This window comes from Prionailurus viverrinus, chromosome A3 (genome assembly GCF_022837055.1).
Source record: "Prionailurus viverrinus isolate Anna chromosome A3, UM_Priviv_1.0, whole genome shotgun sequence".
Lineage (NCBI taxonomy): Eukaryota > Metazoa > Chordata > Mammalia > Carnivora > Felidae > Prionailurus > Prionailurus viverrinus.
The window spans coordinates 24,506,711-24,533,834 of NC_062563.1; the positions used below are offsets into that span (position 1 = coordinate 24,506,711).

Below are 27,124 nucleotides of genomic sequence, written 5' to 3' on the forward strand. Positions count from 1 at the left end.
ATTCCACCTTGTCCTTACTATACTGACTTTGAAGAAACTAGCCTGTTTCAGTGTTTCAGCACTGTACCAGGCACTTTGATAGATGTTGGTCAAATTTGTTTTGGATGCAAATAACAGAATCAACTTAGGATCAAAGGCCACCCAGAATTTTTTAGGGACAGGAAGCCATCAGTAACCCAGATGCACTTTTTCTCCACCTCTTACATATGTTTCTACAGTGACAGGATGGATTGCTTCAAAACAACTGTAAACATTTCCTCCATTCAACAGATAAGCCCAGACTAACCAGCAAGATTCTTTGTAACAGCATCAAGAATCTAGCCCACTTTAGAGAGAGCCAAAGCATAAGAGACTCTTATAAACTGAGAACAAACTGAGGGTTGATGGGGGGTGGGAGGGAGGGGAGGGTGGGTGATGGGTATTGAGGAGGGCACCTTTTGGGATGAGCACTGGGTGTTGTATGGAAACCAATTTGACAATAAATTTCATATATTAAAAAAAAAAAAAAAGAATCTAGCCCACTTTAGGTCAGCTTTCCACCTTCATTTCAGTTCTGTGGTTAGATCAGGTAGCTTCCAAATAAAAGTGGTCATTTTGTGTGGTATACTTCAAAGATGTCCACGACTTTTCCGCCCTTTGGGTACCCTGTTTCTCATCTACATTAGGCTTAGGGGTGATTTCTCATCAATATGCCCAGGTTTTGCCCTTTCCTGGCTTAATTCCTACCTAAAAATTATAGACTCCAAACCTGCTGCTTCTGCCCCCACCCTACTCTCAACCTTCAGTGAACTCTGATGCTTAGGGCTCTGTCCTTGTCTTGGTCTGGGCCTCTGCCTTCTGCTGTGTCTTCTACAGCTAGACACAGACTCATCCCTTCCCCTGCAGTCTCTCCTTGCCCTTGCCAGAACCTAATGCCTGAGACCATGACTCCGTCATGCTTATTCTCATCTGTGTTTCAATTGTCATTATAGATGTCTTGGGTTATAAGGATCCTCTGAAAGTAGTTATTTATGAGTCAGACCCCACAATTGTCTGGTTCTATTTCCAGCAAGCTCATCTTCCCTCTTCCTTCCCTGTATGTGACACACACAACCAGAACCAAAGCCAGCCTAGTAATAATCCCTATGCCAATACTGTGCTTGAGATTGCAGAGTGCTGCTTCTACTTTAGCTCTATACAGACAGAAAGCATAATGTGCTTTAAATAGATTTTTATTTATTTTTCTTTATATTAATTTTTTTCTCCCATAGAGGAATAACATCAAAATCTAACAATCAGAATCCTGTTATACACGTACACAGGCATGCCACATGACTGGATTGAGGTGGTTGTGTCCTTGAGTCTGTCAGCATGTCACAACATGGTCAACCAGAGTTGCCTCATTTCAGCCAGTCTCAAAATACATCCAAGAGGGATTCATTCAACTTGTTGGTTTCATTTGGAACTAGGTGGCAGCGCAAGAGGGAAGATACTAGGGGCTATGGTGTGTCTGCATTCAGTCCCCTCACATAAAGCCACATGGATCTGAAGAGGCATCCAAGAGCTCTAGTGGGGTTCTTGTTGCACCTAAGACATTCTAGGTCAGAACAAACTGATCAGGGTTCCAGGTGGGGGGTGGGGAGCAGGCATACCCCCAAACAGCAGCAAACTGCATTCATACACACATGGTACCCTGCGAGGGCCAAACTGGCAAAAGCTGGAAAGTGACAACCAGCTTGAAGAGAGCACTCAGACATATTGGGGAATTACTGTAAGTCACCCTTTGATGTACTTGGGTCTCACTGTAGAAACAGGGGTCTCTCTGACATACTTAGTTTTGGCAAAGTGCTAGTAATATTGACATTAATTAATACAACTTCTCCAGGGTCTCTGAAAACATCAGTCACGACAGACTCTCTTACCCCCTCCTGTCTAAGGTTGCATAGGACTTTATGAATTCTAGTTCCCTCGTGTATTCAAGTTCTGTGGTTTAAAAAAAAAATCCTGAAGCATGCTCAAGGTGAAAGGCACATACACAGTCAATACAGTATGATGAGGTCTGATGCTTCAGGAATCAGACTAGCAGGAGACTGAGTAGTGTTGGTTCATAGAAATCTATACACAATTAAAATATTGCCACACTTAAATGCTACCGAATCTGTAGGAAAGTACAAAAACATATGAGCCTTACAACCAGCCAGGTGATGACATTGGAGGGTTCTAGAACTACAGGAGCCTCCAGAAATATGTGTAAGGAGTCTCTTGAAATTTGAGCCAAATGTCCTATAACTTGCTCGCCCCCTCCACACCAGAAGGATCATGGGGACTGCTCACAACTGAGCCTATGCCCCAGCTGGCAGCAAAGGAGTAGGCAGGAAGAGCTGGAGGGAGCTTAAGCTCTCGGAAGTGCGGGAGACCCTAAGCTGGCTGTGAAGTGACCACGGGGTTGCTGAAAGAATAAAAGCAACTCTTTATAACTGAAGGAGAACCTTGGCAAGAGAAGCAAGGTTGTAACTACTGGGGTCCTAGTGGACTGGCTTAGGGACTTTGATCTCCTTTTACTGTAGATTTGGCTTGGATAGGAGACCCCAACAGGAACTTCCTTTGTCCCCACCCTGGCAACCATGGGGCTACCCCCTCCCTTATCCATATACCCAACACGAGCCTTGGGGCTATAAGATCAGGGAGGGCAGCTGCCTTTACCGTCATGAGATTATAGAGCTTTCCAACCAAGCCTCAGCTTGGTTGTGAGGCCTAGAAACCTGGAATTGGAATGAGGGGGAAGGCCTATGTAAGTATGTAACAGGAAATCTTAAAAGTGTCAAGGAAGAAAGCACACACTAAAAAAGGACAATTAGAGGAAAAGGGAAGCAACTCAGGATATCCCAAGAAGCTGTTGCTGGTGACTGAGCCCAAAATTCACTCCCACCATAAGAAGGAGAATGCTGTCTGCCTGTGACCCCACTGGTCTCACCCAGGGATTCAAGTTCCCTCCTCCAGTTGCTTACCGGAGAGGGGAAGGGGAACCATAGGGCCTCCATTTCTCCCCGTTGGACTAGAAAGGAAGAGAGCCCTGGGGGAGAAAATGAGGGGCCCCCTGGAAGCCCTGAACCTGGATAGGGACTGTTTGGGGTTTGGGACAGTGGGGCTCCTGGCTTCCTACCCGGGAGTGTTTATTAGCCATCCTGAGCAGAGTGAAATACAAGGCCAGAGGTGAAACATGAAGGCGGAGCTGTCAGTCTTGGGATGGCTTCACCCCACAGCTTGTCCTCCCCAGCATCATTCCCCTGCATTCTTACTCTGGAGTGTGCACTCTCCCTGCCTAGAAGCCCTCTGGCCTGCATCTCTCCTAAACTAGTTCTAGCACCTTGGGCACGTGAACATATGGCCAGGATGGCAGGGCCTTGCCCAGCCTCTATTCCTGGGGTGACATGTTGGGGGTAGGGCAACAAGGTACTAAGCCCTTCAGACTCAGGCGTTCAGAGGAGTGAATTTCAGAGGAGAGATATGGTAAATGGGATTATAAAAACTGGGGGCAGACTCCAGGCTCAAGCCCAAGAGGAGGGCTTGGCCACTGAGCAAGCACAGGGCCAGCTCCCATGGTGCCCTGCTCCCCACAGGTTTCTAACCTGTATGTCCTGTCTACATCTCCAGTAGGCTGCCTCTTACCCTTGATTCCCTCCACTTCTCCTTCTAACTCACATCTCACAGTCCTATTCCACATACTTTACCTTTACAGGCCTAAACAACTCCAAGGAGTCCAATCCCAGGGAAGAGGGAGGGGGGAGACTAAAGGCAGAGGCCTTTAGTCTCAGCCCCACCCCCTATCCGTTTGGGAGGGAATTACTGGGAATGAATAAGGGCAGGGGTGCGTGTAGTGCCAAACATGAGATAGGTGAGGCTGTAAAGTGGGAATTGAAGGCAGAGAAAAGAGCTAGGTCTGGGAGAAGAGGCTAGTGGAAGGAGTGAGCCAGAGGTACAGGAACGGAGGGCAAGGATGAAGAGGAAGTCGGGGTAGAGATGGGGACAGAGAGCAGAGAAGGAAGGAAGGATGGAATGTCAAGGGAGGGGGAGGAAATGGAGGATTAGATATCAGGCATGGGGTCGGAGGGTGGGCAGAGGGGCTTCAGAAGCGGATTAGAGGATCAGTGGTGGGAAAATCGAAGGAGGTGGGAGAGGGGGCTAGCACCCCACCTCTCTCAAGGAGGAGGGAGGTTGTAGTGTCCAACCCAAGTGGGCGGAGGGCGCTCCTCGCGCAACACACTGGCCGCGGCAGAGGGGCCCGACAGGGGTCCGGGATCCGCGAGGCGCTTGTGGTTCGGCCGGCGGATCCTCAGTAGTTGAACTGGCGCTGGCATGGCTGATAGACGAAGCTGCCCTGATGCTTGGGCCGGCGCGAACGGCTCTCGCGGGCGCGGTTCTGCCGTTGCACCACCTTGGCGCTCAGCGCGTGGCGCTCGGCGCGCTGCCGGGCCCGCTGTACCCGCCGCGCCTGGCCCGCCTTCTCTAGCAGTGCAGCCCGCGCCGGCAGAGGGGCGGCGGCGTGGTGCAGGGCCCGGGGCTCGCGACGGGCGGGCGCCAACTCCCTGCGGGGACAGAGCAGGGCTCGGTCGGGGCCGGACAGGTCCCGGGGCGGAGAGGAGCGCTGGCACCGCCCACCCAGTCCCCGCACCCTCGCTCCAGCGCAATGCTGTCTCTGCTCTTAGCAGGGCGCCCGGTGCCCTTCTTGTGGGCCCCAAGCCTTCCTCCGAGCCAGCCTGGAGACGCCTCCTCAGTTCTAACCCCTGTGACGATTAAACCGGACTCCAGGGAAGGCTCGGCTCCCACCTCCAATTCGGTCCTTACCTTCCGAGCTAGCCTCTGGAAACCCCACCCCTCCGGCGCTCCGGCCTCGCCCCTCCGCCAAACCCGCCCGAAGCCTCGGAGCTCCGTGTCTCCCCAGCCCTGTCGGGGCCAACAAGCCAGGCCTCTCCCTCTCTTAAAGCTCCGCCCCTTTACCCTCAGGCCCTCCCCTAGCCTCGTCCCCGCTCTTTGCCACGAAGACACGCCTCTAAAGGCCCCGCCTTCGACGCAGGGCGGGCTCCTGGGCGCGCTTCCCCCAGCCTCCCGGCCTGGACCCTTGCCTCCCGGACACGCTTCTCTAGGTCTCCAGGCTACGTCCCCGGCCCGCTCACCCTTCGCTAAGGTCGCCGTCAGGCAGGGCAGCGTCGGGATGCGGGGAAGGGGGCCCAGGCTCCAGCACTATGGTGCTGCCGGTGACGTAAACGGACATGCTGGGATGCTCGATGAGGAGGTCCTCCAGGGGGTTGCTCTGGAGGCGGGCGGGCCCGAGTCCGGGCCCCTCTGCAGTAAAACAGGCGGGAGGGGTAACAAACCAGCTCTCGTCCATCAAGGAGGGCGCGGGCGGAGGGCGGCCTGCGGGAGCAGGAGCGGCCCCGGGGCTGGGTGGAGCCGCGTAGCTGTCTACGGGGCGCGGGAGGGGTAGCCATGCGGAGGAGGGGGCGCAGCGGGGAGGGACACACACACACCGGACACAGTGGGGCGGGGAGAGAAAGGGCATCGTTAGTCAGACCCGCAGCCCCGCCTGCCGCGCCCACGGGGCACCCACGGGCCAGGAGTCTCGACCAGCTGCCCTAGGGCACATGAGGTGTGGGCCCCAACGCTGAGCTGCCAGGAGATGGCCCGGGCTTTGCATGGGATGGGGCCCTGTTACCCTGCCTTCACAGTCACTGCCTCAGCCCCAGTTTGCCCAGGAGGCCAGGCGAGCTTCCCAATCCCCCAGTAGCTCCCTTCCCCTCCGCAGCTCGGCCACCTGCCCATCACAGGCCCAGGAATCAGAGTCCTGGCCCCCGACTCAGGCCTCACCCGGCAGATCAATGATGAGCCAGCCGTCCACTTCATCCTCCTCGGAGACGAAGGCTCGGGGGCATCCGGGGTCCTCGGGGGGCGGGGGAGTACTGAAGAAGAGGCTGGTGAGGCGCTGGAACATGGTGGGAGAGTGAAACGGTCTCAGGGGGGCGCCCAGCGGCAGTGCAGATACCTGGGAGGTGCAGAGAGGAGTCACAGCGCCCACCCGACTCCCGGCTAGGGATATCACCCCCAGCCCTCAGAGCATAGTGAGAGTACGCTCTAAGGGATGTGTGGGGAAGCTCTGCGGTGTGTGCGTGTCCTGGTAAGTCCACCTGCTTTCATGCTTCTCTATTTTCTGCGTGACCTTAGGAAGTTATTTAACTCATCTGTGCTTTAGTTTTCTCATCTATCAAATGCCAGTGATAATAGTACCTTCCTCTGGGCCCTTATAAGAATTACACGAGCTAATAATAGTATCCTCCTCTGGGCTCTAATGAGAATTAAATGAGCTAAACACAAAGTGCTTAGAGCCGTACCAGGGCACAGAGTAAGCATTCAGTAAAAGAATCAACTAGTTAATTCTTAACATTATTGCATGCTCTAGGGGCATGGAAGGAGTGATATATATGACTAGACTCTATCAGGAAAGGTCTCCAGAGGGTTGGACATCCACGCTGAACCTTGAAGGGTAAATAGCAGTTCTCCGAGCAAGGAAGAAACTGTCTGATATTGTGATTACTTATTATCATAATACAGCTAACATTCATGTGCTAGGTACTGTGCTAAGCACTTTACCTATATTACCACAGGTACTTCTCACAACAACTCTAGGAAGTGGGTCTAATTATTATCCCTCTTTTACAGGTAAAGAAACTGCGGCTCAGAGAGGTAATGTAACTTGTGCAAAGTCTCACAGCTAATAAGACACAGAAGTTGGATTTAAACCCATACAGTCAGATTCCTGAGTCAGCACCCCCAATCACTATACTCCATTGCCTTTGCTGGGTATCTCTCTGGATTAGACAGTTTTAACTTGGTGACCTGGGTATTTTTCTGGGAAGAAGTTTTCATCATGATTTCCTAACATTACTCCTTGACCCCCCAGATTAGGAACCACTACTTGAGCCTGTGTGGCTTGTAAAGTACTGGCTAGCAGAAATCCCACAGAGCCGCTACCATGTGATTGCACAGCTCTCATCTGTGTCTGTCAGATGAGGTTCTAAGATCCTATTCCCATGGGCCCTCCCCCCTCTCACCCCCTATACCTAAGCTCCTGCTCAAGGGCAGCATTCCTGGCTAGGAGGAAGATCAGGTTGCCTGGCCTCAGAGAGACAGCAGGTCAGTGGGAGGTAATGATGAAGGGAGGGCCTATCAAACCCCAGGAGCCCTTAAGGATGAACAATGAGGGTAAGACCAGGACCCAACCCCTCAATCAGCCCTTCCCTGGATGAAAATAAGAAAGGAGATCCCCTGCTCCAGGAATAGAGATGTCAAGGAGGTGGCTATAGACCTGCCCTTCTCCCCACTTCAGCCTGCCTTAGGACTAGGCCTGGCTAGGAGTCCCCTGGATGTCCCAAAGCTTGAGCCTCCTCACCTATCCCCTGAAGATGGTCAACCATTTTGCTACTGAGACACTTGTCACCTTCCTCTAGGGATGTTTCCACATTTCCTGTAGAACTCCCTGAGGGCATGTCTACTTTTCTATTCCCTGGAGGCAGTCTACACTTACTGCTAACCCACCTGAGTTATTTCTATGCTTGTTGCTATCCCTCCCATTTCTGGGATATGTTTTCATATTTGCCACAGAATCATCCAACCTCCATAAACAGAGTATTTCCACATTTGCAAACCCACAGTGGGCTCCAGACAGAAGTATTCCCTGGGTGCTGGCTTCTCTGGTGGGAAATCTACAGAGATTATGATAAAAGGTTGGGCACCCCCAACTAGTGTCTGCCTGATACAAGCCACATATCCCAACCTGTCTGTCGGCCATAGGGAGTCAGTGATTCAGTTACCAAAAATCCTGAAAGTTTGGCCCCTCCTGAAGGAAGAGAAGGTTGGAGCCTTGGTGAGGGCCATCATATTCACCTGGCCCATTTTACAACCTGAGAATCAGAGGAAATCAGTCTATCCAAAGACACACACTAGATGGTGGCCAGGCAGGTCTAGTCCCAGGACACTAAACATCCAGCCCAGAGTATACATAGGAAGGCCTCAGCAAACAATCACCCAAAAATATAATGAGGCAGGGGAGATAGGGAGGTCAGAGAGGAGTCAGAACTTTTCAAGTTACTGCTCACCTCAAAACCCCTCTGCCCAGCTATAAAAGGGTTTAGAGTTCCTAACACCAAGATTCATCATGCATTTACCAGAGCACCCACTGTGTACCAGAACCCATTGGGGGTCTCCTCAAATTATAGACAGATTAAGGTAAAAGAGGTTCAGTGGGAGGAAGCTCCCTGCCTGAAGTCACACAGCAAATAAGTGACAGAGCCAGGAGTGACAGCAGCACCAGCCAGCCAGTGCCCACCCCCTCTCATGACCACTGGGGGAGCCTCCCAGATTTGCTTTCCCAGCTTTGCCAGCTTCCTGGTTCTCACATTCCCAGTTCTGCTCCAGGGAGAACCATTCCCTTTAATAACTACAGCAGCTGTGCCCAGAATAGCTCTTGAGCCCCAAGCCACTTCTACCCCACCCATCCTTTAGCAAAGCCCAGGCTGGGATGGGACTCTTGGCCCAGTCTCTGGGCCCATCCACTTGGAAAGCCAGAACTCTCCTTCTCCTACTCCCTTCTCCTGGCCCTCTCTGTAAGCAGAGAAGGGGGCAGCACAAGCCTAGTAATCACCAGCACTAGGCCAGGTCATGTCCTTCTCAGCTGACAATGCTAGGGGTTGGGGAGGTAATAAAGGGCCAAGCAGGGAACTCTCACCCTCCATCCTACCCCAACATCAGCCCCAGAGACACCCTGAGGCAGCCAATGACTCACCTTTCTGTGGTCAGAAATTTTGATGCAGCAATTTTATTGGGCTCTGGGTCTCCAAGGTTCAGAGTGAGGGTCAGGGCCACAAAAGGGGACCAGGTCTCCAGAGGCCTCCTGGAAAAAGATCCAGGAATGAGGGGACCTAAGAGCTCCATAAAATTTGGATGGCAATGAGCCCAAGGTGGAGGAGTCCCCAGTGTTAGGAGGATGTGTAACTTGTTACTTGTATTGAGTTCCTACTAGGCATGTGCCATGGCTAATGCATCTATCATTCACTCAGTAGGTATGACTCTAATTAGCTTCATGACCTGGAGTAAACAATTTCCCCCCTCTGTGCTTCAGTTTCCTCTTCGGTGAAATGGAGTCCAAGACCCCTTGTTTGGGGGTTGGGAGTGACATCCTCTAAAGCGCTGCACACAACAGCGATTAGGAAGATCAGGCTCCGGCTTGGTAGTCCCGGGGGTGCAGAGCTTGGAGCTGGAGAGAGGGTATTCCGCCATCTGGCGCTGCCCCCCAACGACCTAGAAGTGGAGCTCTGGGCTGCCTCTGAACTCCAACCTACAGCCAGCAGCGCCGCCCGGACCTAAGTAGGGGATCAGAGGCCTGACTACAGCACCTGGGTTAGCCCAGGAAACTGCCGAGGCCCTTCCGGGCCTGCTGCCTTTCAGCGTTCCTCACCCGTGAGCCAAGCCCCGACCCAGCGCTTACCGGGTCACCGGAGGACAGGCGACCCGAGCCGGGGGGGCGGTGCCGGCCTTGGTGACGTCTCAATGTCATATGCAAATAGAGAGACGTCACGGTCTACCAGCGTGCGGCAGCCAATCGGGAGATGGAAATGCAGCCCGGCCACCGCCGGCGGAGACAAAGACCCGGGAGCCGGGAGCTCGGGGCGTGTCCAGAGACGCGGGACCCCCTGGGCCGAAGCCGGTCTGGACTCACCTTGGGGAGGGGGAGGTACGGCGGGTGGGGTGGCTCTGAGGTAGTTGCGCGGCGGAGCGTCCGGGCGTCGGCGCTGATCACAGGCCGGGCTGCATCGCGGGGCTGGACTGGGAGGCGGCCGGGCTCCGGCTTGGAAGCTCGCGGCGGCTGCGCTCGCCTGCGGGGCTTTGAGACTGTGCAGCCGCTGCTGGGCTCACCGCACAAATTGGAACGTTCAAACAGCTGATTGTGACGTCACAAAGGAGCCCGCCCGCCTAGCGTCACCGGCCGGCGGAGCGGTGGCCAATCGCAAGCTTCGGATCCCCCCTCCCCACCCCCTCCGCGATCCGCTGGATAGTGGCTCCTTCCAGACTCCGAGCCTCGGGGGCCTCCCAGAGAGGCCACTGCTGAGTTCTTTGACCCCTAGCTCCAAGGGAAACCTACAGACCTCTTAATGAGGACGGTCCCCACTCCCTACGAGATCCCCATCTTCTGCATTTCCTGGATATGCCCTAGCGCCCTCACCTAGCCCACTGTCCCCCATATCCTTTCACAGGGATCCTCTCTCCAAATCCCCTAATCCGTACTCTTTTCTCAACTCCACGTCCGTGCACGTCCATTCTTCCCATCAACCTTCCCTCTTCTCTCACCTCACCCCTTCACATTCTCTGCTTTCCCCGCTCTATTTTTCCTGAGCCTGGCAGGCTTGGGAGGTACGGGACATCCCTTTCCCTGGTTCCAGGGGAGCACCCAGGAATGTAAAGGAATTGGCTCGGTTGACGGGAAGTTTTTCAGAATGGGACTTGAAGAGGAATTGCCCTGGACTGAATAGCCCATCTGGAGATGGCTCTGTACTGGAACATTTATGCTTTATTTAATCCACATTGCTACCAGGGCTGACAGGACAAGGATTATTAGGTCTGATTTACACACAGCGGAACTTACAGGCTCACAAATCTCACTGTTAGTATGTGGATTAATTTTCAATTATGCATTCAACAAAGATTTATTGAGTACCTAGTATTGCCACTGCCAGACCACTAACTGACATTTACTAAACACTGAGTGCCAGGCACCAATTGTACTCTATAACACTTTATATGTGTTTTGATTTTCACAACAACCCCAAAAGGTGAGTATTCTCCCCATTTTCCATTTGAGGACGCAGACTCAGCCTGACTTCCTACAGGTTGCGAAGCTATGGTAAATAGCAGAACCAGGATCTGAAACCATAGTTCCTGGCCCCAACCCTCTTCACTCTCTACATGCATCAGATTGTCCAAACCCCATAGTGCTTCAGCCTCCCCAGGGAAACCTAGGCCTAGTCCTGACTGCCTCAAACTTGCTGTGTGGCCTCAAGGAAGTCATGTTACCTCTGTGGCCCTCAATTTTTTTTTTCTGTCAAATTTAACATGTCCAAGCATCTAGAGATTCTTTCAAATTCTCTACCCTCAGGATTCTACCAAGCCCATGTTCTAGACCCTGTCTCTCCCAATGGCCTGGGAAATACCTAAGGTGAGACCACAAATACACATCCTCTGAATCTCCAGGGCTGGAGGTTCTGGGTCCTCTCTCAGTAGAGCAGGACTGGTGGGGGTGGGTCTGAGAGCTGCCCATCTGGCCCAACAGGAGGCAGGGAGTGAGCTAGGCCAGAGCTTCATGCTCTGCTGATAAAATCCTGCCCCAGCCTAGTCTGAAACTCCAGAGGGACTCCTCAGCCCTAGCAACTAGGAGGAGCCAGGAAATAAAACCCAGACGCTTCTGGGGGGAGGAGCAGCAGTGTTTTGGCCCTTGGTGTGGTGTCCCCAAAGTGTCATTCTGTGCAACCCTGAACCTCTGTTCTTTGCATCTACTTCTTGCTAACTTCATATCCTCTCTTGACCTCCTTGCTGACTTAAATGAAATAATCCCTAATACTCCTCTCTCATCACACCATTTGCCTCTTCTAAAAACTTCTGTGGCTCCCAACGTATCACACCCCTTAACACAGCATTTGTTAATTTGTTCAGCCTTCCATGAACCAGTCCTAGCTCTCTCCGGCTTCATCCCCACTTCTCCTGTATGCAGCTTGTGCTAATGTCAAATTCCTGTCTCCTTAACACTCTCCCACAGTTGTGGTATTGCTCAAGCTGTTTCCCTCTTGAGGGAATGCCCTCTTCAGGCCTTTGTGAATGCATATATTTTCTGTCTTCAGGACTCTACTCACACCTTCTTCCTCCAGGTAGCCTTCTCCACCCTACTTTGATGGACAGTCATTTATTCAATAAACAAGAGGTAGTGATGACTAAATGTGTGTGTGTGTGTGTGTGTGTGTGTGTGTGTTCCTAAATGGATGGTTGGCATCCCAAGGGCGTAATCTCTGTCCATATACTACCCCCACCCAGCCTATGCTGGGACTGGCAGAGTAGACTCCAATCAAAAGCTCAGCATTTACAGCTCAAGAAGGGTGGCTGGTATAGGAATCTTCACCTGGATCCTGGACCCTGGTGTAGGGAGCATTCTGTTGGGCACAGGATTTTCATTTCTCAAGCCCAGGGAAGGGGCCTCTGGCATACACTCTGATGAGCTAGATTCTGCTCCCAGCTTTGGCTGAACCCCATGTACAGGCTGCTAGGGCAGATCCCAGTCTTCCATTTCTCTGTAGAATCAGAGGTACCCATGGAAGTAGCGGTATCCTCTCCTGAAACCCCTAGGACCCATCCCTCTGCACTGTAGATTTATTATCAGGGTTGGAGGACACCTCAGATCTTAATTCATCCAAACTCCTTATCTTACAGGTGGAGAAACTGAGGCACACAGGCACAGAGAGGTCAAGTTACCTGCTTAGAATTGTAGACCAGCAGAGCTATCTATTGAACCTGGTGGCAAAGGAGTGGGGGAGGTTAGTATTCTGGGACCCTGGTCTGGACCTGAAGGTTGTAAAAAGAGGCAGTGGGCACCATGCTGGGGGTAATCCTGGAGACTTATTTCCAATTAGAGACTGCCATTGCTGGATAGACATGGATGTCTTCACATACACATGGAGGCATCCGTGTACAAACATACACACATGCACATGAACTCACACCCACGGAGTTAACAGATGCCCATACCCATCCAATCCCTGCTCAGACATAAGCACCTTCCCAGTTTTATGGGCTCCAGGATTGGAGGTCAAGAGGCCATCCTTCTATTCCTGTCTGGGCCTGAGGCTTGCCCTCACCAAACCCTGGGGCCTCACCAATGGCTTGGGGCCCCCCACTTCAAAGGACAGAGATGTGTCAGATGTGTCAGCCTGGGTGTGTCTTTCACAGACCTTGTGTGTACTTGAAGATATGAGCCTGCTGGAGAACTGCCTCACCATTCATCCCTTCTCCCTTTCCCCTCTCAGATAGACAGCAAGGCTGAGACAAAGACCACAGGGTAGCTTGGAATCTGAGTCAAAATCAGGAGTCCTGATCACTCAGAAGCATAGCCCTTCCCTGCCCTCCACTAGTCCCAGAACTACAGTTAAATGAGAAGATTAATTATGATACTATTGGGATTTCTATGTGCCAGGTACTATTCTAAGTCCTTACCCATGTCAATAATTAATTTAATCTTCACAACAACCCTCTATGTAGATAATAATTTTCTTTCCATTTTACTGGTACAAGAAACTGGGACAGAGATGGGAAAAAATTTAATTGGTAAAGCCAACTAGGGCATACATAATCCCCAAACTCCTCCCAAACCAAATGTTCTATACCTTAACCAGGAGCCATATATCCAGAATTTCTATTCAGATAGGTTTGTTGTCCAACTCAGAGGTGTTTAAATTGAGGATGATGTGTGTGTGTGTGTGTGTGTGTGTGTGTGTGTGTGAACACCTTGGCCTGATTGTCAGTAAATCCAAATTTCAGTCCTGGTTCTATCCTGGGCTCACTGCCTGGGTTCCTGGGTAAATCACTTTCTTTGTCAGTTTTCCCATCTGCAAAGTGGCTGGCCTCATGCTTCCTAAACGGTATCTCCAGTCCCAACCTTCAGGCATCCGAGTTTGTTTGTGTCTGTTTGTCCTCCCTGGAGGAAGGAATAGTCAGGACAGGATTCATTTCAGGAAGAGGAGGCAGGTGACAGGAAGTGAAATGCCTGGCTTGGTTTTAGTCCACCTGCCCATGATTTGAGGTTGGGGTGGTGACTTTGGGGTTCCTTGGGTATGTTTGAGTGTAGACAATTACCCAAGTGAGCTGCTCTGGTGTGAATGCCCTGCATGAATTCCCACATTTAGAACTTTTGAAAGGAAATGGTGGCATCCCTCCAGCTTTGAGGCTGGGAAGGAGAAAGTAGACAATGAGGTTCCCCCCTGCTGAGGCAGCCACTCTTCTAGGAGCAGATGGGCTCCCTGCAGCTCAGACCACCGCCCTCTTCTGCTCATAGCTCCTCCTTGGCTCCCTACCATCTCTAGGCTGCAATTCACACGGCAGACCAGGCATGCTCTCACGGTACTTGGTACACAGTAAACATTCAGTAAGTACTGACTCGAGGGGTGAGTGAAGCTGCCCTCACCCACTCATTTGGCCTTCTCCGTCAACACACACATACACACACACACACACACCATGCAAATGATCACACTCCAAGCTACCACCAGTTTTTCTGCTTCCAGGATTTTGCTCTCGAAGTTTCCTCTTCCTAGGGGGCCCGTCCCTCTCCCCCTACCTAATCTCCATGTGTCTAGATCCTCTTTATTCTTTATTAATTCTTTATTAATGTAATTGGCAGCTTATATTTATTGAGCATTTACTGTATGCCTGTCACACTCCAGGATGGACAGCGTTTCTATCCCCATTTTACAGATGAGGAAATTGAGTCTCAGACTGCTGAGGCCCAAGATCATGTTTCTGTATATATAGCAGTGTATAGAAATAATGGATGTACATCTGTGCACATATAATAATAAATAGTGTAAAAATTATAAAGCCTATGTGTGAAAATTTTACAGTATCTTTACCTAACATAAAATCATTTTCTCAAGCAGCATTCCCATGTTGGCCTTGGAGGAGCAAACTGCCATGTTTTGGAGAGGGCCACATGGCAAGGACCCAAGAGGGGCCTCTAGAAGCTGAGAGCAGCCCCCAGATAACAGATAGCAATAAAATAAGGATCTTAATAATATGGCTGCAAGGAAATGAATTCTGCCAACAACCTGAGGGAGCCTGGAAGAAAAAGTTTCCCTATTTGAGTCTTCAGATGAGGACACAGTGGTCAACACCTCAACTTCACCCTGTGGGTCCCTGAGCAGAGAACCCAAATGAGCTGTGCCTGGACTTCTGACTAATAAAACTGTAGCTAATAAGTAAGCGCTGTCTTGAGCCCCTAAGTTTGTGGAAGTTTGTAACACAACTATAGAAGACTTCTACACATGTGTTCAAAAAGTTTTTTGCATGAAAATCAAGAGGCAGCATGAGTTACTAATCTTACTCGAGTACATTTTGTCTTTTTTTTAAAGGTATTTTTAAAGTTTATTTATTATTTTGAGAGAGAGAAACAGAGAGAGAGAGAGAGAGAGAGAGCAAGTGGGGGAGGGCCAAAGAGAGAGGGAAAGAGAGAGAATGCCAAGCAGGCTCTTCACTGTCAGTGTAGAGCCCAGTGTGGGGCTCAGACTCACAAACTGCAAGATCATGACCTGAACTGAAGTCAGATGCTTAACCAACTGAGCCATCCAGGCGCCCCCAACTAGTACATTTTGTCTTCGTGCAAATATTTTTGTAAAACTCATAATAGTGTTACAAATGGGAAAACATCATTTTTTTTCTATCTTTTTTTCTTTTGCCAAAGTCATATACTTGAAATTAAGTAACTTCAATATGTGGGATGCAACTCTAGGTATATAGCAGCCAAAAGGCACTTCTTCCAGGAAGCTTTCCAAGATCTCTTTGGGAAGAAATAACTTCTCCCTTCTCACAGCCCCCAAAACATATTGTCTGCCTGTCCTTAGAGCATTATACACTTTCAATTCATCACACTCAGTAATGACTAGTTACTCTCTGGGAGACAGATGCCTTTTATATACTTGAGGATCTCTTTCAGTGTAAGCAGAAATATAATCAGAGACATTATAAAACAGGGAGATAGGGGCTATGACAGTGGGTAAGACAAGATGCTAGGGGAATCCAAAAAAAAAAAAAAAGAGAGAGAGAGAGAGAGAGATTCAAGGAAGGCTTCAGGGAAGAAAGGGCATCTGAGGTACACTTTGAAGGATGAGTAGAAGCTTGAGTAGGACAAATGGGCTGAATGCCCTGGAATATGATTTCAAATCAGGAGCCCTGCACCTTTGTCTTGGCTCTGTTTCTGATTTGCTATGTAATTTGGGGTGACTTTCTGTCCCTCTGTGGGTCTCTGTTTCTGTACAATGAGGGCATTAATGGGGAATTCCTTTGTCTGCTTTCTTGTCTTCTGCCCATGATTTTCTAAGGAGAGTTTTATTTTGTCTGACTGCTTTGTATGTGTGTGTGTGTGTGTGTGTGTGTGACACAAAAGTAGGATAACAGGATGACAGATACTGAATGGTAAGGTAGGGAGGATAAAGAAAACCAAAGCTGCGGGAAAGGGCCTCGGGGGACAATTTTTGATGGAAAGTGACAAGTTTGGTGAGTGAGGGGCACTGAGAGGCAACAATGTGGCTTGAGAGGGTTAATGAGAACAGGAGATTCTAGAGTGTTGACCTGGATTACAGACCCTCTGATGTCTTTCAAGAATTATAAATAAATATTAGAGTAATTTTTTTTAAGTCAACAAAAAAGTGCCTGTTTTGTGTTAGGTATTGTTCCAGGTACTTGGGACACATGAGAGAATGCAACAAAGGTCCCTGCCCTCATGGAGTTAACAGCCTAGCATTTTTTACCATTGCACCTGCATTCTGTCTGTGATCCTGGACAAGTCACTGCACCTCTCTGTGCCCGTCATCAACTGCCTCATGTGGGAATGAGCAGGCCCTACTCAGACATGGGTAACGGGCCTGGTGCACTGTAAATGCCAAACGGGACTCCCATCCTCAACCCACCACCCAGACAATAGAAAGGGCTGGAGGTTGACTTTTAATAATAAAGCACAAGAGGGAAAATGTGGAGGGATTTGAGCAGGGTGGTCAGGTGTCCTACCACACCAGGGCCTGGGCTAGCTACACAAACTGCTGCTGCTGCTGTTGCTGCTTGGTGGCGGCCTTGCTGGCAAGGTCCTTGGCCTCCTCTGTAGCTGCCAGTGCTGTCCCCCTTGCCTTCTCCTTGGCTTCCTTGGCTGTCTCAACAAGGGGTTCAGAAGGGGCCTCACCTTGCAGCTTGGCCAAGATGTATTCAAAGTCCTTCCTAGTCTTGGTCACAATTGCTCTTGAACCAGGCAAGGCCAAATTCGTGGACAGCTTTGGAGACACCAAATAAGCTGGAGGAGACCCAGGCTTCCCAGCGGATTTTGGTCCAGCCGCTGTTATCAGAGTTCACACAGTAAACACATAGTTCTTCCACCACCAGCAGCTGGGCCTGGTTGATGTTCCAGGTGAAGGTGGTCATGGTCTAGTTCTGTGGGTCCACAATAGAATCCTCCAGGATGTACACCGAGGGAGCAACACTGGCAGGAAGCAGTCGCTCCGCCCAGCAGGGCATCCTGTTGGTCTTGGTCAGGAGACACTGGGTCAGGGGCCACCTCCTGGTGCACTCCGTCTTCGGTCAAGACATGTTTGTTACAGGGATTCGGGTGCTGCTGCCGGAAGGCAGCCAACACTTGGTCCCAGGAACTGTGGAGCAAGCAAGCTCTGGCCCAGAAATACTTCACCATCTTCCTGACCCAGGGTGGGGGTGTGTGCTGGGGGGTGGGAGGTGGCGGGGGAAGAGAGGGGTGGGGTGGGGGCACCACACCCCGCCCAAGCACAAGCAGTAGCCCTGGCCATGAGGGGTTGTCTGGCCACAAGCCTAGAGCCATTTTAAAATTATTTTGGGGAGCTGGACTGTTGTTCTTGGATTTAATACATTTTCATTCATTTCTGAATAGATTAAAATGCACGTAATTCAAAAGCCTAGAGAATAAAAGGATATAGGTTTCCTTCTCATTTCTAACCCCAGTACCCTCCAATCAACTTCTGCTCCTTAGGGGTGACTGCTGTTACCCAGCTTCTTGTGTGAAGTGCTGGAAATATTCTTTACCTATACATATGGATATGTATGTACGTATATGTATATGTGATCACCCCATTTTGAACACAAACGAGAGCTGTGCATACTGTTCTGAAATTTGCTTTTTTTAAAATTTATTTTAATGTTTATTTATTTTTGAGAGAGACAGACAGAGTGTGAGTGGGGCAGGGGCAGAGAGAGAGGGAGACACAGAATCTGAAGCAGGCTCCAGGTCTGGGCTGTCAGCACAGAGCCCAATGCAGGCTCAAACTCATGAACTGTGAGATCATGACTTGAGCCAAAGCTGGACACTTAACCGACTGAGCTACCCAGGCACCCCTGAAATTTGCTTTTTATAAAAAAAAATGTTTAATGTTTATTCATTTTTGAGAGACAGAGAGAGACAGAGCATGAGCGGGGAAGGGGCAGAGAGAGAGGGAGACGCAGAATCTGAAGCAGGCTCCAGGCTGTGAGCTGTCAGCACAGAGCCTGACGTGAGGCTTGAACTCACGAACTGCGAGGTCATGACCTGAGCCGAAGTCAGACGCTCAACCGACTGAGCCACCCAGACGCCCTGAAATTTGCTTTTTTTAACTTAACAATATAACATGGAGATCAGTCCCTAATAGTACATAGTACTTCTTCATTCTTTGTTAATAACCACATAGTATTACATTATATCATAGTATGGATAGACTGAAGTTGTCCAATCAGTTCCCTGTAGCTGATCATTTGCTTTGTTTTCAACAATTTATTCTTTACATGGCAGTTCTTGAATGTGACATTGGAGGCTAAGCCTGGGCCATGTGGGGCCCTGGGATTTGTTTGGCTTATGGGAGTATTTGGATTATGGAATATGGGATCTTTGAAAGATAATGTCTCATTCTCTGACCAAGCTCTTCCTACCACCCTTTCCCTTGATTTTCTACTCACTCAACCTCTGGGCCCAGAATGGCAGCCTCAGCCCTTCACCATGACCTGCTCTCAGAGGTCCTCAGAACTCCTTCTACTCCATAAAACCCTCCTGGCCTGATTCCCTTGATTCAAGCCATGAGTCTACCAATGGGATCTTTGGGTAGAAAAGCTAGGGATAGAGACCCTGAATAGGTTGTAAATATTTATTGATCAATTCCTGAACTTACCTGGGCCTTCCTGCTTGTTCTTCATCTACTTGTCTGGTTTTGTATGGATTCTATTCTCCCTGTCTTCCAGAGGAATTCTCTGGGTCTCTCTCGGGGTAGGACCTTACTTGCGGGTCTTAAAAAAAAATGTGTCTTCCTGGGGTGCCTGGATGGCTCAGTCCGTCACGTGTCTGACTCTTGATTTCGGCTCAAGTCGTGATCCTGCGTTGAGGCTCCGAGTCAGGTTCCCAGCTGAGCTTGGAGCCTGCCTAAGATTCTCTCTCCCTCTCCCTCAACCCCTCCCCCTACTTGTGTATGCATGCACTCTCTCGTGCACGTGTTCTCTCTCTCTCAAAATAAATAAATAAACATTTTTTAAAATGTACCTTCTTGTGGGAGAAGAAACCCTTCTACCTGTAATGGGATTGCATGGAATGGTTATTTACAGATAATCTAGCGCGCTAAGTTTACAGATAAGGAAACTGAAGTGTGGATGAGGGGGAAGGGCTTACCCACGATAATCGAATGAGTGAGTGAAAGGGACAGGAAAGACACCGGAAGCTTTCATTTCCAGTTCTTACCCCTTCACTCTCTTCTCCAAGAGTTCAAACTCAGTCAACCTTTATTTTCAAACTCTAGTATATAAAGGTAACAGAATTGCAGTATTATTCATATGATGGATGACTACTTAGCAATAAAAAGGAATGAACTATAATACCTGTAAAAATATGGATGAACCTCAAAATATGATGCTGAACAGAAGAAACCAGATGCTAAAGAGTACATATCATATGATACCATTAGTATGAACTTCTAGAACAGGCAAAAGGAGTATGTATACTGACAGCAGGTCAATAGCTGCCTGTGATGGGTGGAAGGACCGACTGAGTACAAAGGGGAGCAAAGGAATTTTCTGGAGTGATGGAGTGCTCTATATTTTGACTGTGGGAGTGGTTACATGGTGTCAAAATTCATTACACCTCAGCAAAGTTGGCTTAAAAAGGAAAAAAAGGAAAAGAAGCAACATAGAAATATACTTACTCAATTTATTTAAGAAAGTACAATGTTACCACTGACCTACATGTACAAAACCAACATTGACCAACTCATTTGAGAAGGGGAAGTTTAGCAGTTCATAACCCTTAGACAAGATGTTTTCCATCTTTGAAATGAAGTTGTCACAGATTTTGATCATAACATCATTTTCCTTAGGCTTTTGTTCAAGAATTTCCTCTGTCTCAAAATCATTCCTGACTTAGGTTGGATTAAAAAGCTACTGACTACTACCTCTTTGCTCTATATCAGAGTGATTTATTAGCTTGACAGATTTAATTTTTCTACTGCAGAGGTCTTCAAAGTGTTTCAGTTCTGTCCTTAAGAAAGAAAAATCATTTGTACAAGTAATAACAACCATGGCTAATGTTAATTGATTGTTTTCTATGTTCCAGGAGGTATTCTCAATGGTTTTCATGTAATATTTCATTACAGCTTCAGAACAATCACATAAGGGAGCTACTCTTATTATCCCCGTCTTGTAGGCTTGGAAAATGAGGCACAGAGAGCTTGAATTATCTGCCCAAGGCTTGACAGCTACTAAGTGATAGACTGGGATATGAATCTTATTAGCCTGGCTCTAGAGCCCATCTAGCTGTTAAGCACTATATGGCATTGACAACCAACATGACTCAAGAGTGATAGGGAAGCCCTTTTACCTTAGGATCCCTTCCTCACTGGTACCGGAAATTCCACCATTATAGCTTCCTCCCTCACAGTTAAGCATTTCCCTGTTTAGATGCCTCCTAAAATACAACTAGTTAAGAGATTAGGGACACTAAATCCCTACACTTCTAGTTGACTGGGTTTTTTCACTGCACTCTCCACTGAATGGACTGAGAAACACAGACTGGGAGGTGGGAACAGGGCAGCAGCGCATTGAAGGGAATGAACAGGGAGGTAAAAGGTGGGAGCCAGATGTCCCAATTTTCCTAGGCTGGCTCTGTTCAACCTCACATCGACGGGGACTCTGGAAATATGACCCTATAGCTAATTGGCTCTGGTTCTCAGCCCAGAACTCTGGGAACAGGGAGTCAAGTGCATGAGAGGTGACAGGAGAGGCTCTTTGGAATGATGCTGGGAGTAGCTCAGCCTCTTTCTGAGCCAAGGTATTCCTTGGGGGAGGGCAGGTGGGACAAAGGGCGTGATATGAATCCTTCTCTCAGAAGAAGGAGAGTCAGCTTCAGCCTCACTCTTTTGCCTTGGGGTAGTTGAATTCTATCCATTTGAATTCTACTTTTTAAAATTAAAATGTATTTTAAATGATGCAACAATTTATGTAAATTGAAACAAACAAATTTTTTAATTAAAAACATTGTAAGTATAAAATTCAAACAATCAAGACAAAGTTAAAGTCCCTTGACCATCCATCATCCAATTCAAGAGACTTTCCACCACTGCCCCTGATTGGGAGTGTATCTTTTCCTTTTTTTTTAGACAGAGGGAGAAGGCAAGCAAGGGAGAGGGGCAGAGGGAGGGTGAGAGAGGGAGAATATTTCTCTTAAGTTTATTTATTTACTTTGAGAGAGAGAGAGAGCACACAAGCAAGTAAGGAAGGGAGAAAATCCCAAGCAGTCTCCACACTGCCAGCACGGAGCTCAATCCGGGGCTCGATGTGGGGCTTGATGTGGGACTTGATGTGGGGCTTGAACCCACAAACCATGAGATCACAACCTGAGTTGAAACCAGGAGTCAGATGCTTAATTGACTGAGCCACCCAGGCTCACTTAAGCAGGCTCCACGCTGAGTGCAGATCCTGATGTGGGGCTTGATCCCGCAACCCCGGGATCATGACCTGAGCCAAAATCAAGAGTCAGATGCTCAACCAATTGAGCCACTCATGTGCCCCTCCTTCCCTTTTTCTACTATATATATACATATGTGTGTGTGTGTGTGTGTGTGTGTGTATGGAGTGTTTTGTTTCATTGGGCTTGTTTTGCTTTTGCTTCTAGTTTTAGAATTATGCTTTACATTTTTTCATTTACTTAATTACAGGGACATAGTTCAGAATTCCAAAGGTTCAATAGGGAATATAGTAAAACCCAGGTGCCCCTCCCTCCCCTGTTCCCACCATCCAGTCTCCTCCCTGGAGGCAAACACTAATTCTAGTTTCCTGTTATTCCTTCCAGAGGTATTCTAGGCAGTTAAAATCCAGTGCATATATACTTATATGTATTTTTCACACAAATAGAGACACTGTTCTGCACCTAGTTTTTTTTTTTTTCACTTTACAGTGTATTTTGCAGACCTTTCCTTATCAGTAGCCTCACTTTTTTCTTACACATGCATAGTATCCCATTGTATTTATGCACAATGTGTGTCAATTCCCCTGTGGAAAGAAAGGTTGTTCTCAAGATTTTATTATTACAAATAATGCTGCAATTAATATTTGCATCGATTACTTTGCATATTTATTCATAAGATGAACATTTATTAGTGGGGATTAGTCAGGTGAGGTTATTTGAAAAGTTTAAATAGCATTTTAAATGTTGATTGATATTACCAAATAGGCTTTAGGATGTACCGATTTTTACTGCTTATAAGTTTGTTTTTACATAAATATATCATATTATATACTCTGTCCTGAACACTCACATTTTCCACTCAGCAATATGACTTGAGTTCTACCTATGTCAATACACATAGACACATAGACCTACCTACCTCATAAAAAAACTGCCTTCCAGTTTCCCATTGTGTGGCTGTAGATAGCCTATTTAACTGTAGATAGTTTATTGAGGGACATTTGGGTAATTTTCAATTTTTTGCTGCCATAAACAACACTACAATTACTATTTTTGTGTGAATAGAATAGATTCAGAGAAATGACTTACAAGACTGATAGGTATACATATTTTAAATTTCTTTTTAAAAATTTTTTTAATGTTTATTTATTTTTGAGAGAGAGAAACAGAGTGTGAGTGGGGGAGGGGCAGAAAGAGAGGGAGACACAGAATGTGAAGCAGGCTACAGGCTCTGAGCTGTCAGCACAGAGCCCGACAGGGGGACCGAACTCACCAACCGTGAGGTCATGACCTGAGCCGAAGTCGGACCTGTAACCAACTGAGCCACCCTGGGGCCCCTATATTTTAAATTTCAAAAAATGCTTTCCCAAAATGTGCCAGGTTAGACTTCCACCAATGGTGCATGAAAGCTTTAGGTTTACATCTAGAAGCAGCCTATGTGTTTCACCCAGAATCAAAGCTCAAAGTCCCAGTTATCACTGGGATCATCTAGGCCCTGAGCCTCTCTCTGCAGAATGTGAGTGGACAAGCTGAGTGTTGGGAAGGAGGAGCATAGGCTAGGGATAGTCTGTCCCCCATTAGGCAGATGGTCACCTAGGTAACATAGCCCTCTCCAAAGAAAAGGCAAGGCTACTTTGGGAAAGAGTGAGCTCCTCATCACTAGAAGTGTCTGAATGGAAGTTTGGTATCAACAAATGTTCCGAGCATGTGCTCGGTGCCAGATCTTGGGCTCGGTGTCTTGACTCAGAAATGTGTCATATCCATTTCCTGCCCTCCCAGAGCTTGATAATCATGGGATCTCACCCCACATCGGGCTCCATGCTGAGTGTGGAGCCTGCTCAAGATTCTCTCTCTCTCTCTCTCTCTCTCTCTCTCTCTCTCTCAATCTTTAAAAAAAAAAAAAGAAAAGAGAGAGTTGAAAGCTTAGCCGACTAAGCCACCCAGGTGCCCTCAAACATCCTTTAAAGGCACAACTGAACCTTCAACAGTTTGGGTTTTTAACAGATGTTTGGGGAGATGAAGACTTGGGTTTACATGAAGTTTGGGATTTGAACTGAGACCCTTGAAGAGCTATACCCGCAGTGATAGATTAGAAGAAAACAAACTTCTGACTACTAGCAAAGGAAACAAAAAAGGATATATGTCCATCTTGACCTGGCATTTGGGTGCGGGAAAGAAATGATCTGAGAATCTGAAACCACACTCCTGTCCTCGATGAGTCTGGAGTTCAAATTTATATCACCTGAATGGCTGGTAAACTTCAAGGCTGAGAAATTCACACAAAAGGAGATGTATTCCCAAACCAACTCTCAGATGCCTAGGAGAAACAAATGCAAATCTTCTCTGGATGTCCTCCACCCCAGTTTCAGGCTATACAGAATTCCTATGTATAAAGCCCTTCCAAACATTATTTAATAATCCACAAGGAGGGGCGCCTGGGTGGCGTAGTCGGTTAAGCGTCCGACTTCAGCCAGGTCACGATCTCGCGGTCCGTGAGTTCGAGCCCCGCGTCAGGCGCTGGGCTGATGGCTCAGAGCCTGGAGCCTGTTTCCGTTTCTGTGTCTCCCTCTCTCTCTGCCCCTCGCCCGTTCATGCTCTGTCTCTCTCTGTCCCAAAAATAAATAAACGTTGAAAAAAAAATTAAAAAAAAAAATCCACAAGGAAACAATTGATGAAATACACAAGGAAACAATCCACCATGAGCAAGATTCAGTAGACACAAGGAATCAGACTGCCAAAAACTTCAGATACTAGAATTATCAGATAGTGATTACCAAGTGCTGTTTAGAGACAGCTGCTTAGTGCTTTCTTTGGGAGTATGGAGAAAGAACCAACTCTCAGGTGGAACCAAAGTCTTCATAGAGATGGAAACTTGAAGAATGTGCCTTGAAAGATAAGTAGGACTTTGCCAAGTGAGGACAAGTGCTGTTGGATAGCCAGTGGGGTGTACACAGTAGAATGTACCAAGGAAATGACAATTCATAGTTTATTTTCTCAGGTGCAAATAGGGCACAAAAGTGGGGGATGAGTCAAGGGAGGTAGGTAGGGGGTGTAGATCATGGTGGCCCTTGTGAGCCATCCTAAAGGACTTCAATTCTTAAACTAAGTGCAAAGGAAAGCCAGTGAAGAGTTTTAAGTGAAGGGTTTTAGGTGAAGGGTTAATGATACTCATTTGTTCGTTTATTCATTCATTAATTCATTCATTCATTCATTCAACCAAAGGGTATCAAACATAAAAAGTGGTTGTAGGATGGAGAATGGCAACAGGAGACCTGTTAGGAGAGTATAGTAGACATCTAGGGGAGGAATGCTAGTGGCTTAGACCAGGGCAGTGGCAGTGAAGATGGAGAGGAGTAGGTTGATTTGACTAATCTTTAGGCCAAAGCTTGAAGGTGGATTATGTACAAGGATGGCCATTGGGAGAGGTCAAGGCTAATTCTCAGGTTTTTAGTTGAACAACTGAAAGACTGGTGGTGCCATTGACAGAGATAAGGAATTAAGGAGGAAGAGTGAGTTGTTGAAAGGAAGATCATGAGCTCAGTTTTAGATATTTGGAATTTAGGGGTGTCTGGGTGACTCAGTCAGTTAAGCGTCCAACTTCGGCTCAGGTCATGATTTCACAGTTCATGGCTCTGAGAGCCTCATGTCAACTCTGTGCTGACAGCTCAGAGCCTGGAGCCTGCTTCAGATTCTGTGTCTCCCTCTCTCTCTTCCCCATCCCCCCTCAAAAATAAATAAACATTAAAAAATTTAGATATTTGGAATTTAAAGTGTCAATGTCTAGTTTGATACACATGTCTGAATATCAATAAGTGAAACCTGGGCTGGAAATAAAGAAATGAGAATCACCAAAATATAAATGGTAATTAAAGCCAGGGAAGAAATCCAGAGGCTGATTTCCATCTCCTGTTGTATTGGTTAGGAACTTTTGGTAGCAGGTGGCTAAAGACCCAACTCAGACGGGATTAAACTAGAAAAGAAATTTGGTTGAAATGTTTAGCACTAATTGCCCTCAGGCAAGGTTTGATCCAGTGTCTCAAATAATGGAACTAAGATCCAGTCTTTTCTAATTTTTCCAAAACACTTCCTAGGAGTTGGCTTAATTCTTGACAGAGTCTCTTTGTGACCACATGCTAGTGTAGGGGAATGGCTCTGCCTTGTCACCTGGTGACCTTACACGTATTCATTCATATAAGCCACATGGGCAAAGGTTTGAAAAACTTAATCTGAGTCTTGGCAGACTGCCTCATGACCCTCCCAGAACATGAGAGGATGGGAGGCTTGTAAGACTCTGATGCCATGTTCTCCGGGACTCCCTATCTCCCCTGGGAAGCTGTAATGAGAGTTTTCTTACTTCTTCCCAGGTTCTGAGGAGCTAATGGGACTTTCTACCCCATCCTACTAAGAATGGAGCTACAGAATAGAAAACCTGTTAACTGCAGCCTAGAATTGGCTCCTTAGCAACAAGGTGCCTACAACTCACGTTGCAATTGCCCAGCCCTTTTTGTTTCAGTGTCATCCTTTTTGGTGTGGGGTACAAGGATCACAGGGAGCTGGCTTATTCTTGTTGTGTATGTAAGTAATAAACTGCTTACATTGAACATGGCTCATTGTACCTTTACCAGTTGAATTAGGCTTTGGCCTTGGCCTTGCCTTATCTTGTCTTGTACATATAAATTGCCAGCTGCTTCTAGGTCTGGGTGCTTCCAAACTCAAACCCAGCAGAAAAGAAAAGACCCATTTCCCCAAATGGCTCAATCCAAAATTCCAGAATTGAGGTGTTTTGTTTTGTTTTGGTTTGGTTTTAGCTCTGTTGACCTGATTTGGGTCATATGCTTATTCCTGAACTAATCACTGTGGCTAGGTATTTGGAGTGTGTTGGTTAGTTTAAGCTGTTTAGGCCCATTCCTGGAAATGGGTTGAGGTCAATCCCACTCAAATTACATAGCTGAGAATTCAGGGTCCTATTTGGAAAAGGGAAGGGAAAGGTGGAATGGATGCTAGGAAGCAACAAGCAAAGCCCACTGTACCTGTCTCTTTTTCCAAAGCAGGGAAGTCTGTGTGTATTGGGGGGAAGGGCATGAGGGGTCTGAATGCATAGTTTGTGGAGGGTATGGTTCCTGAGGAGAGGGGTTCAGAGACAGGAGGCTGAGCTACAGGAAGCCAGTCTTTTCAGGTTGTAGTTCTAGTTTATATCTTGGTCTTGTTTTCCTAACAGAATGGCTTTTGCAATGGTGAGCATTTGTGGGTAGGAGACAGGAAGAAAATTGAGAGGGCTGGAGGCATAGAGTCCCAGAAATCTGTCTTCAGGACATTATGTAAGGCCAGGTTTCTGGTTCCTTTTGGGCCCTTACA

General features: G+C 47.9%; 1 protein-coding gene, 1 long non-coding RNA gene and 1 pseudogene across 7 annotated transcripts; 1 reads left to right on the top strand and 2 right to left on the bottom strand.

Moving 5' to 3' along the window:
- Nucleotides 1-1,173: 1,173 nt before the first annotated feature.
- Nucleotides 1,174-9,880, bottom strand: TP53INP2 (tumor protein p53 inducible nuclear protein 2). 6 transcript variants are annotated; one of them, XM_047853916.1, is made up of 5 exons: nucleotides 9,749-9,880; nucleotides 8,816-8,923; nucleotides 5,845-6,019; nucleotides 5,154-5,442; nucleotides 1,174-4,565 (listed from the first exon to the last, which is right to left on the bottom strand). In XM_047853916.1, the coding sequence occupies exons 3-5, from the start codon at nucleotides 5,966-5,968 to the stop codon at nucleotides 4,313-4,315; spliced, it is 666 nt and encodes a 221-aa protein (XP_047709872.1). In that variant the 5' UTR covers nucleotides 5,969-6,019; nucleotides 8,816-8,923; nucleotides 9,749-9,880; the 3' UTR covers nucleotides 1,174-4,312. The 6 variants fall into 6 exon arrangements, with proteins under 6 accessions (XP_047709872.1, XP_047709873.1, XP_047709877.1 ...); XM_047853917.1 differs by lacking the exon at nucleotides 9,749-9,880 and adding an exon at nucleotides 9,426-9,578; XM_047853921.1 differs by lacking the exon at nucleotides 9,749-9,880 and adding an exon at nucleotides 9,518-9,535.
- LOC125162647 (uncharacterized) lies at nucleotides 5,947-14,932 on the top strand. The gene is made up of 3 exons (XR_007151116.1): nucleotides 5,947-6,151; nucleotides 6,694-12,608; nucleotides 14,724-14,932. It is a non-coding gene; the product is annotated as an uncharacterized LOC125162647 (long non-coding RNA).
- Nucleotides 14,933-16,806: 1,874 nt separating this feature from the next.
- LOC125162794 (PRELI domain-containing protein 1, mitochondrial-like) lies at nucleotides 16,807-17,515 on the bottom strand (annotated as a pseudogene).
- Nucleotides 17,516-27,124: the final 9,609 nt, after the last annotated feature.